We start from the raw sequence: 12000 nt of genomic DNA, 5'->3' as shown, positions 1-12000 counted from the left end.
CTTTCTAGAGGCCAATAGTCAATTGGTGACAACTTCTGACCAGGAAGCCAAGGAAGGTGATGCTGAAGTGTTGATAACTTGTGATTATTCACAATTTACTTTTACTACACCTGATGCAATCGAATGGGATGAAATTAATAAGGACGGATCCAGAATAAACCGTGTAAATGACGATAAACTAGAAAATGATCGTTTCAAATTGAATATATCACTTGGGAGAACTGACTTAGTGATCTCACAGCCAATGAGAAATGATTCTCAACGAAAATTTCAGTGCGAGATAGGAACAAGAGGTGATATTCAAAGATCAAATCCATCTATTCTAACTGTATATTGTGAGTATAAAAAAATATTCTACTAAGTGCAGCTGTAGCTTGGTGGTTAACGTGCTTGGCTTCCAATCCCATGGTGCAATACTGACCTAGTGCCAGGGTTGTAACTAACTTTCAACTCCACTCCTTAAGCCGCAAATGAGACTTAGTTTATAAGCACGATAAGTTACTTAATATAGTTTATCCATCTTGTAATTGCCGACCAACCATGGAGGTATGGACCAACCAACCGACATAGTGAGCTGTAGAGTCGCGTTGCACGCGACTAAAAATAAAATGAACTGTTAGACTATGTACTCTTTTTTTCAAATAGCGGTCAATATCTTTTGCTAAAGCATTTTGCTTAAATGGAATTTCCTCATTTTTATTTTGTTATCAATAATAATATATTCACCCAATGTAAATGTATACTGAATGAAAAGAGATATAACATTACTCACTTAATAACATGCCTGATGTGATTTAATGATAGCTGAACCAGTTTTGGAGATTTGCCTTCTTGTTTTTGTACCTTGTACCCGCGGGTCATTGTAGATGTGGACGATGGAGTTTCCAACGACATCGGACATTTAATCAACAATTCAACACGCTCCTTTTCTGCTACTTAATTTAACCAACTGATTTGTGGTGCAAAAACATGTTTAAAATGTGCATTTTAATCATCTTTGTACTGGACATTTCAAGTTTTGATTATTGGGAATTTAAATAAACTTAATGATTAGAAGCTAGACTTTCTTCAATGAGATATTTACAAAAACAATGTTACTAACATGAAATGAAGTTCATGACTATATAAATCTTAAAAAATCTAAATTGTGAGCAGCATGTGGCTGACATTATATTGCATTTTCATAATAGTAGGTCTCGTATGTCTTTTCAGATTTGAATCAACCACTTCTTGGTGAAACAGAAAGTGCTGCCTATAAAGGTCAATCGGTGACCTTTACCTGTATCAAACCTGATGGTGATCCTATTCCTCACATTACTTGGTATAAAGATGAACAGACAGTCAACACAAACAACTCTTCTAGATATGAGATTACCAATATTAACAGTACAGAGTCAGTTCTTAAGATTAAATTAGCTACTGAAGAAGATGGTGGGAATTATACATGTAAAGCAGAAAGTGATCAGTTTAAAGGAGAGGATGCTAAAACAAGTGTTGGAAAACAGTTGAGCATATACAGTAAGTAAAAGTGGTATTGGAATAACAGTTATTGGCTTAAGCCTTTTCAATTCAAGAAGTTGTGTTCCAACAACACATAATATGTCAGATTTCAGATCTAGAGACATAATATGTGTTGTTGACCATAAATACAAAATATACCATACAGTTATTCTCACTTGTTTAGATGTCTTTGTAACATTTCAATCGGAAGATGTTTTAGCAACATGCACAGAAGAGGACGAACCCAAGCCATCATCAGTAATGATAATACAAAATGGGGAAGTGATTAAGCAAGGGAAAAATACAGTTACTTTAGGAACTAATGATAAGATATGTCAGTCAAGTATTCCATGGCATACAGAAACTGAAAAAGAGCTGAACGATACAGCAATATGTCTACTAGAAAACTACTGTATTGCAGGTAAGCGTCTTAACAACTATAGTTCAACAACATAGCCCTGCACAATGTGCAAAAAAAAAACTGCCACACACCATCCAACTCACACCAAGAGATGTACTGAGATGGGTAGATTTGATAAAACATTTTAGCAAGCATATAGAATATTGTTTCATATGGGGTTTTACAACCACTAAATGGAGCGTTTTCAATCCATTTTTGCATGTCATGCTACGCCCCGTTTAAAACTCATATCTGGGACATTTCGGTCCACACTCACTTTTAGGCCGAAACAGCAAACATTTAGTAGGCCTACGCCTATTGTCAATATTTGCGAGAACCATCATGTAACTTACTAGAAGGTGAGCGAGCACACGCTCTAGTTATATTAAATGACATTATTAAATATAATTTTTAAAGATATAAGAATACTTTCACAAATAGGCAGAATATACTGCAGCAACTGTGTAGATTTTTTTTATTTTTGTATTTTGCCAGTTTTCAAATCACATTTCTGTTTTTTAAATGGACAATAAAGTATATATGACTATGACTAGATAGTAGAATTGTTGTACTTTTTTTTTCTCTTTTGTGGCGCAAACACCACTTTTATTCACATTCATATTATCTCATATTACATAAAATCGTATTATTTAACTTGTAAATGTCGTTACAGTTCATAAGTAACATTTTTACATATATGAATTCTGTATTACTCCTTTTTTCATTAATTTTTTTATATTTTGTTATACACTTGACAGGATCATCATTATCATCTATCCCGTTTTAAAATAGTTCACACTTTTTCATTTGTTTGTTTTCATTTTACAACCCGGATTATACAATATATTTATATACATGATACAAAAAAAACAATAATAGCTCAGTACCACCAGTAACCCGTATCACTGTAATTCTTTTTCGGTTAATCGTATCAAATTAGAAATTATATTATCATAATCTTATTTCTTAAAGCTACCCATTTTTCTATACTTGTTTCTTTATTGTTATATGTTTCACATTCAATGTTATATAACATATTGCTTTTAAATGAATTCCATAAAGATTTACCCACTGGCTTATTTAGTGCAGATAACATTTTTATTCTATAAATAGTAAATGCTGCAAAAGTGTAAATATAATCTATTAGCTTATCTCCCGTTCCTAGTATTAATTGTTTAAATGATATATTATTGTGATTTAAACTTACAAAGATACTAAGCATTTTCCTCCAATATTTCTGAATAAATCTACAACTAAAAAACAAATGATTTTCATTTTCAATTTCTCCACATTTGTCACACGTTTGTGTTTCCTTAACTTTCCACTGATACAGCCGTTTGTTGGTAGGCAGTATTCTATGTAACATCTTATAATTGAATTGAGCTAGTTTCTTATCTTTCATTTTACATACTTTCCGTAACCAAGAAGTTTTCCAATCAATGTTGTTATCATTGAAGTACTCTTCCCATTTAGTTGTGACATTGGAATAATGAAATATTCTTTCACAAACCATGAGTATATTAGTTTGGTAGTATTAATCTCATACTTGGTCCCAACTAATTCATCATTATCATCACAATTGAAAATATCTACCTCCTTAATAATACGTTTCCATTGAATTGGTATTGCCTTAATAATGCACAAATACTCATTTAACCAGTTTGTTTTACATTGTAGTTTCACCAGTATTTCGTTTGATGTTAAAAAAGTGTTCTTATTAACAATGTCTTTAATACTGATAATGCCACTGTCAATCCAATGCTTGTAGAAAAGCGATTTTTTTTTTTAGTTTAACGTAGTTGTTTCCCCACAGTTGCTCATTCATTATATCGTTATAAGTTTCAGGTTTTTTTTTAGAGATTCTGTTATAATTTATGTAGGCTTTTATCATATTTTTGTAAAACAGTGGAATTTTATCAGAATTAACATCAATAATGTTATAACATGACATATTAAGTAACACGTTAATATCACATATTTTTTTAATATAATACATTGGAATATTTTTCCATTTAGCACCATCATCATTCTTTTTAACCAGCCACACATGAGTGCGTTAACATGAAGAGTAAAATCAGGCATTTTAATGCCTCCCATCTCAACATCACCAATTTGAGTTTTTCTTTTTATCTTTTCCCTTTTATTGTTCCAAATAAAATTATATATTAGATTTGTAACTTGTGTATATACATATTTTGGAACATCAGTGATATTTGCAGCATATGTTAATTTAGATAGTGCAAGACTTTTCAGGATTATTATTCTACCAAAAATTGAGAGATTTCTAGCATTCCATTGTTTTAAAGTCTTTTCTAGCTCTATTAATTTAACATCCCAGTTTTTTCTGGTACATTCTTCTGTACTTTCACAAATAGGCAGAATATACTGCAGCAACTGTGTAGATAGTATTGTTGTACTTTTATTTGAACTATCCATAACACATTGTATACCTAACGTATAAAACGTTCGTGCTTGTAAAATTGTTTGAAGTGATATTAATTTTTTTAAACATTTGATATTGGCTTTGTATAGATTTGTATCCAATGGGTACAGCCATAGCAACAACTGCAACTATTCTTTGCTGCGTCTTGACGTTTATGATAACCCGTTGTATTTATGTAAGTATATTTGCAATAGAAAGAACTATAGAGAAGAATGTACAAATAAACTCTACTCTCTCTACTATCTGTTGTTACCGATTGTTTTAAAGGTAAGAAGAATAAAAGAAATCAGTTCCAGACATCAAAATGCTCCATATCAGGGAGGACATTCTAAATCTGCCGCTGTGCCAAACCAAAGTGCTACGGCAGGGGTTGGTGTTTCTAACATGTCACATAAAGAAAGATCCAGAACAATAATACAGGTAAACTTTGCTTAAAAATACCCTTTGCATGATTGATTTACAGATTTTTTTTTACAGTTGCTAATTGAAAACAATAGGCCTTATAGTAAAAGCTAATTTTCGTCGCGTATTTTATTTTCAAGTTCTGAGTTGATAAATATCAATGTTGATGAATTATAATTTATAATAAAGTTCAAAGTTAGTTTCGTTATTTATTTGTCATTTTTACAAATTAAACATAAAAGGTCAATTAACACTCAATAATTGCATTGTTTAACAGAAAGAAGTAGGAGAAATCCAAGATCAAAGTAATCAATACCAAAGTATGGCAGCTGATGACGAGATAGATGACGAGGGATATGTTAGGCCTACATGCAGTGCAAAACTTGGGGTAACATAAAATAAAATATTTAAAAATAAATGTTAACTATTTTTTTTACCAGATGAAATTTGTTGAGAATAAAATAAAATATCACCTTATTTCACCAACTCTGATACTTAATGCCACTCAAGACATTTAACACCGAATTTGAAATCTTTTTATATTATTAGAAAAGAGAAGTGATAGAAATCAAATGCCAAAATCCTCAATACAAAGGACTGTCTAGTGATGACATAGGCGACGATAGTGCATCAAAACTAGAGGTAAACACTATACACTTCGTATAACAATGACAAAGTAGGCACGTAAAATCATACTATAAGATAATATATTATATTGTACGGCGCTTAGCGAAACAACAAAAAGAAAAACAAAATTGGTGTGCTAAATGCATAAACTATAAATAGCCATTTTACAACATGCAACATATTGTAGGCATCTATCTAAATAAAATAAAAGAGGCGAGTATAAAATAATAAATTATTCTTTCTTCAGGCAATGAGACGTGGAATTGAAATGGAACGCCAACATTCACAAAACAAAGGTTTGGTTTCGGCAAGTCCTGATGTCCTTTACGAAGAGATTTGTGATAGTGGCGTTACTAGTACATTCAAAATAGGAAAAGTTTCAGAATCATATTATTGTAAACAGTTCAATGACTAAGTAATTGTGTTTAAGTCAATAGTATTGATGATGTTTCGGTACTCATTATGGACGGTAAAAAATGATACAATATTATTACAATTATTAAAATATGATTTGCAAGGATTTAATTCTATTGGAGAGATAGCAAATATTTCCAACCTACATTTTAACGTACTGTATACGATTGTAGCCTAATATATTTATACTTATAGTACGTGGTGCAAAGCCCTAATTAGGCAATCATTTAGTATAAACTGTAGTTATTGTATGAATCATTAATTATCCTCTTCTTTATTTACTTGTGTACATATTTTTTGTGTCAATTAGGCCTATCTCTAAAAGTTAAATGTCAATTTATTATGGAAGCCAATGAGTTGTAGATATGAATGTATGTATATATTTTACGTTAAAAAAAATTAGTAACATCATCACATGGACACTTGAAATTGAAAATTAGGGGTTGTTTTTCTCTTTCTTCATAGAATATCACATTCAACAAAGCGTACCTCGCTTTTCCATGACCGATTTTCTCTCCAATTAGACCATTGATGTGTGTCCCGTAATTTCACCTATGTTACACTTTATATAGATATAAATTACATATTCTATTATGACACATATACAATAGGCACAACTCGGAACTATAAGCATCAGGCCATAGGATGACATATATCAACTTTTTTGGATTGTATTGATTGAATGTATGTCCACGTTTTTTTAAATTAAATGTCAGTAAAATTATAAAAATGATCACCTATAATTCTAGTTTATATTTTTTGTTTGTATATAAACAAACAAAATATTTTTGCTGAATAAACAACCTGTTCTAATAACATTGTGTTGATTAAACATAACAGTAAAAATTAGTCATACTTAATCTTGCTTGGATTGTTATGTTTAGGTACTTATTTATAATCACCATACATATACTTTATTATTACATTTTGTAAACTATAAACGGTGAACAATGCACAATATATTTGTGCTATTGTTCCTGCAATGTAATTTATATTGCAAACATTAAAACTGTTATTAGTATATGAAATAATAGAAAGTAGTAACAGAAACTGTAAATATTATAGAAAGTACAGTGGTAATAGAAAGTGTAAATACTATCACACCGAAATCGCTTTTTCATGTTACATAAACAGTTTTATAAATTGCTGATTTGGAGGATTAAACAATTAATAAAACATTCAAAACATTAGTTTTACAGTTAGTACTGTATTCACATCTGACAATTACAAAATGCCAGATGACAAAAGGGCTAGAGCGAGTGCTGATGTCACAAGTTTATTCTGAATTTTAACTATTCTAAACTTATTACTAGCTATAAGTCTTAAACAATTAAAAATGACTAAAACCGTTAATATTATTCAAATTTATAGTAGTCGTACTACACCCTAATATTTTTTCTACATAAATTGTATCTAGGTAAATAATGTTAATATCTACTACAGAACAAAATAATCACAATTGTGATTGAATGTGATGAAAAATGTAAATGGTAAAAGTAACTCGTTTCAGTGACAACATTTTCTTTTACAATATTGGTCTCCATTGTACGGTGGCCCACAACTGTCACGCACACTATAACACAGAATCACACAATTACATATGATTTATATAGTGTGCGTGACAGTTGTGGGCCACCGTACCATTGAAACTGAGCAGATCAGTTTCTAATATCGTTCAGAATTTGTCTTTGTGCTTATTTTTTTTTGTTAGAAATTAACTGCATTCCAATATTATAACCCTTTGTTTCTGAACCATAACTGTAACACACACTATTCCTTTTGCTTCTTCTTCACCTTCTTTTACACTGTAGTAAGCTAGGTCAGATTCTTCTGCATTCACTGCACCTAGTGTGTTAAACTGATACCAGGTTTTACAACCATCTTCACTTAAGTAAAGTGTAAGATCCTTATCCGTTTCATTTCCATGACTTGCCATTGCTATATGGTAGAACTTATTTGTCTTTGTTGGTAAACGTACGATACAACCCTAGATAAAAATGCAATTTAAGGAAAAATTATGTACAAATAATTTATCCATGAAGAAGCAGAGTTCATGCAACATTATTGTATTTGTGTCTACAGCAGAACTTCCACCTTTTATTGTAAAAGTAGTAGTGATGACAACATTTTAGAATACATTAAAATAGATAGGTAGTGTATCTATACAACTATATACCACAACTAGACAGACAACACTAGAGATACAAGCTTTCATATTATAAAGTACCTGGCATTCTGGATTTGCATCCTTAATCTGGCAATCAAATACTTTAAATCCTGTATCACTGTATATACAGAAACACTGTTTAGAGCCCTCGAACGAACAGCTGATGTTAACTAGATCATTAGCATATTCAACAACCTAATAAAAATCACATTATATGACAAAGTAACATTTAGAGATCTCTACTAAAATCTGTGTGAAAAAACTTGATACCACAATTTCAAATAAACACAATGGAAAATTCTTCATCTTACTTGTATGTGTTCTCCCAAGGTAGCATCTGGTGGAGCATCAAGTGGTTTAACATCAGTTGTCCAGATGTCACCATTATCGACACTTCTCATTACAAATAGTCTTCCTGCAAAAACAACAGCACAAATAACTCAAAATTAAAATAATTACAACTAATGATCAGATCTATGCCATACTGTATGTAGAAGTTTTAATTATTACACTTGAAATCTCTGATTGGTTATGTAGAGGCAGCTCCAGAGCCATTAAAATATATTTTCAATGCTTTTTTTTTGCAAGTGTTTGGAAAGCAATATTAGCTACAGTAAATTTTCACAAGATCAATTATAAGATCATGAAGTGTTGCTTTTCATTACAAAATATCCAGTTTTCCAGAGTAATATACTCTAATTTTGAACAACACAAATGTCGACTACGTTTGCACCGTCATGCCACAAGACTAATAATTTCTCACACAAGCTAGTGACAAAGCATGTAATCTGCATCTTTGAAATCAGCTTCTCTGTGACATTAGAAATGTAAAGACGACATGTTGTTTCAAATACGTCTGTATCCAATTATACTTCTACTATAAAGTGCTGTGTTCTTTGTAGAGCGCTATAATATCAATTGTTATTATTTATTACTTGTTCAGTTTACAAGAATAGTTTATGTAGATGTTGATATTAATTTCCAAAACTAAAACAAAATTAGAACTAGTGTATTATGTGAAGACTGGCAGATGAACAATTTTTATTACATGTTCATAATTTAATTCAAGAACTATCTCTGTACACTACTTAATATAGAGTGAGTACACCCTCTAGTTTCTATAATTGTATGTAAAGGGTTAAATGAGGAGGACAATAATCTCCTACATTAAATATGTCTGTTAACTAAGAATGAGAAAGGAACATAAATTGAATATTGTATGTGCAATGTTTGAGGGCAATTATTTGAGGCCTCTTTGAATGTTACTTTCTTACGCTGATCATATTTCAGCTTCAAAATTCCTGCAATAACCAATTTTCCAGAATTTAAGCATACACCATTACCCAAGCCTGAAAAACAAAATGTATTTTTTGTATAATATCTTTAATTTTTCAATCAAGACAACACCTTTTCCCACTACACATATAACCAAGTAGACGTGAAAATAAAATTTTGAAATAAAAAAAAAGTTATACTTTATAGACTTAGATTAATTGTTTCTTCTGCGTTTTGTAAAAATAATGCGTATATATTATTTTTAAAAGATTAAACCAGGTCATTCCTTGTCTTAAATGTACGTTTTATGGTAAATTATGATCAATTCAGAGAAACAATGCACTACACAAGTAGCTCACATTGAATGTCCTCCCGTGGACGATCTTAGGCATAGTTTCGGCTAGGGTTAACTACATACAGTACCAATCCGCGCACGATACATTCTGATATTTATAGCGGGCCACTTAAATTATTGTAATCAACTTATTTTTCACATTTTAACCGGTTAAAGATAAAAAAAATCCCACTGGGTCCATATAGTATTTATTTTACATAAAATGTACCTTTGTGACCTTAATTGTAGTTAAAAATAATATGGAAGTAACAAACTCAATAAAATATTTTCCCGTACAATTTTTTGATCAGTGTTTTGGCCATGGAAAATCATTGAAAACTACTTACTTAGGCTATCTATTGAATTTATAATCAAGTTGTACTTCACTTAGACTATTGCAATTCTCTCCATTATCATCAGATGTCATCCTTATAATCTTCCTCTCTTTTGTGTTGTTGTTTTCTCTAATACACATGAGAATCACCTTTCCATTGTTCTTATCTGTCACAATTAGTACTAGATTCTGAAAACTGTATAGTAAATAGTAGAATTCAATAGAAACAAAATTTAACACTTCATTTTAACCGTAAAATTTTTTTTTTATTTTCGTGCCACTTAATAAGGGCAAATAAATGGAGGACGAATATATTTAGTTAATTTGCCACACAGATACAGATTACAACCATATGAAAAACAAATTCAAAGGTTTATGATATATATATATTATTTTTTAATCTCCTCCATTCAACAGAGCTTCATGCTTGTTTATTTAATGACCATATGCAGTAAATAGAAATGGAACTTTAATTATATGGGGAAAAAAGAAAGCAGAATAGAAGCTGTTACCAACATTTATACGTTTTAAGTTTAAATACTATGTATAAAAATTGTATTATTTTTTTATACATTGCTTATTTCAAATACAAACTAGTTTCTTATCACAATAAATCTTTCTTAGAGTTAGACCAACAATAGTAGTAGAGAACTACACAAATGTAAATACAAACCTCTCTAAACCAATTTCAATTCCATAATCTATAATAGTATTTGTAGATGGTGATGTATCGGGATTAAAATAGTCATAACAATTACCTGTAAATGTTTCTTTGTTCCCTATCAACTGCAGAAAACACATCCACTACTACAAAAATAAACCAATTTTCAATTCAATATTATTTTTGTATAAAATTTTAACAATTTTAACTAAACATTCATTACGTTATGCATTGCATATTGTTGATTTTGTCAGAATAATATGACTTGTCCATCAATTATCTCATCTCATGAACTTATGGCAATGATTGCACTTAGATCTAAAAACCTAAATGGATTAGGTCTAATAACGAACTTGAGTATCTTTTTTAAATTTTCATACATAGATTAAACAAATAAACGAACTGGTAAAACTTAAAAGGGTCACAAAAAGACAGTGACTTCTCTCATGAGGACCCTAAGGACAAAAAAACCCCCCAAAAAACAACAAAAAGATCTGTTGAACATTTACTTCTAAAGAAAATGATTTTTATACCATACACTAAATTAATTTGCCAAAAAAATCTTAATTTCAAAAAACATCGCTCTAAAACATCAACAAAGTGCGTCATTCCTACGTATGCATCACTTTATCTCTGGGAGTTATGGTAATATTTCTGATAATTTTTTTGTAGTGCGCATTATCTTTAATGTATTATAACTGTAAAATAAATAATAAAATTATTAATATGACTGTTAAAATGTTATGATGTTAAAATGTTACGATGACAGTTGCATTTATTAGGGCTACAATATACGTTTTGGGCTACAATATATGTTTTGGGCAATAAACTACTATTCATCAGAATCAGAGAATAGCAGTTCATCCACAGGATAGGGCATAGGCAGAAATTGTGATTTGAAATGTTGAAGCTAACCTACTTTTACATTGTCGAAATTAAAGGTGGGAGATTGGGTGGGCTGGGCCACTCTTCACATTGTGTTACAGGTTACTTTTGAAAAGAAAATAACCTTCACAAAATGAGGGTTCATGAAGCAAAACCTGAATAACAATTGACTTACATTGTACACACAGGCTTGATGCTCTTGTATGTAATGGTGTCTTTTTTGTGCCCATAACATTAACCTCATTCTTATAAAGTTCATAAATGTACTGTCCAGCATCAACCAATTCCACTTTCTCCAACTCTAAGCAGGACCCATTACCATCAAAAGTTACTTTGCATCTTTCTTGTACTTCTTTTAATATCTTCTTCTGTTTTGATTTATCAGAAGACCATATGAATTTTTTTTTTCATTAGTCTTCTTAATATACCAACTGACGAAAATATCTTTATCCTCTATTTTATATTTTACAAGTTAAAGCAGCCTTTTCTCCAACTGATGCTACAAAACTATCATCCATGTCTAAAACTAAAAGATAAGATATTGAAATACTTAATGAA

At 30.6% G+C, this 12000-nt stretch overlaps 2 protein-coding genes across 2 annotated transcripts; one reads left to right on the top strand and one right to left on the bottom strand.

Annotated features, from left to right (window-relative positions):
* The first annotated feature begins 244 nt into the window (after positions 1-244).
* Positions 245-6069, top strand: LOC140057176 (uncharacterized). The gene is made up of 8 exons (XM_072102732.1): positions 245-335; positions 1213-1518; positions 1685-1921; positions 4433-4518; positions 4611-4763; positions 5023-5133; positions 5295-5387; positions 5620-6069. Exons 1-8 carry the CDS (start codon positions 245-247, stop codon positions 5785-5787), a joined length of 1245 nt encoding a protein of 414 aa, XP_071958833.1. The 3' UTR covers positions 5788-6069.
* Positions 6070-7500: 1431 nt separating this feature from the next.
* On the bottom strand, positions 7501-9670 carry LOC140057175 (uncharacterized). Its single transcript, XM_072102731.1, has 5 exons — positions 9652-9670; positions 9228-9302; positions 8265-8368; positions 8014-8148; positions 7501-7773 (listed from the first exon to the last, which is right to left on the bottom strand). The coding sequence occupies exons 1-5, from the start codon at positions 9668-9670 to the stop codon at positions 7501-7503; spliced, it is 606 nt and encodes a 201-aa protein (XP_071958832.1).
* Positions 9671-12000: the final 2330 nt, after the last annotated feature.

The sequence above is a fragment of the Antedon mediterranea genome, chromosome 8 (assembly GCF_964355755.1).
Source record: "Antedon mediterranea chromosome 8, ecAntMedi1.1, whole genome shotgun sequence".
Taxonomy (NCBI): domain Eukaryota; kingdom Metazoa; phylum Echinodermata; class Crinoidea; order Comatulida; family Antedonidae; genus Antedon; species Antedon mediterranea.
The sequence above is the reverse complement of the archived record's forward strand: the minus strand, read 5'-3'. Positions and strand labels throughout refer to the sequence as shown.

What these genes read in the sequence shown, in the direction of transcription:
- LOC140057176 (XM_072102732.1), top strand. Translation starts at nt 245, where the DNA reads ATGAGAAATGATTCTCAACGAAAATTTCAGTGCGAGATAGGAACAAGA. An exon ending in AAAACAGTTGAGCATATACA is followed by an intron (nt 1,519 to 1,684) that starts GTAAGTAAAAGT and finishes TCACTTGTTTAG; the next exon opens with ATGTCTTTGTAACATTTCAA. An exon ending in CATGCAGTGCAAAACTTGGG is followed by an intron (nt 5,134 to 5,294) that starts GTAACATAAAAT and finishes TTATATTATTAG; the next exon opens with AAAAGAGAAGTGATAGAAAT.
- LOC140057175 (XM_072102731.1), bottom strand. An exon ending in GAAGCTGAAATATGATCAGC is followed by an intron (nt 8,369 to 9,227) that starts GTAAGAAAGTAA and finishes TTGTTTTTGCAG; the next exon opens with GAAGACTATTTGTAATGAGA. An exon ending in CCTTGGGAGAACACATACAA is followed by an intron (nt 8,149 to 8,264) that starts GTAAGATGAAGA and finishes GATTTTTATTAG; the next exon opens with GTTGTTGAATATGCTAATGA.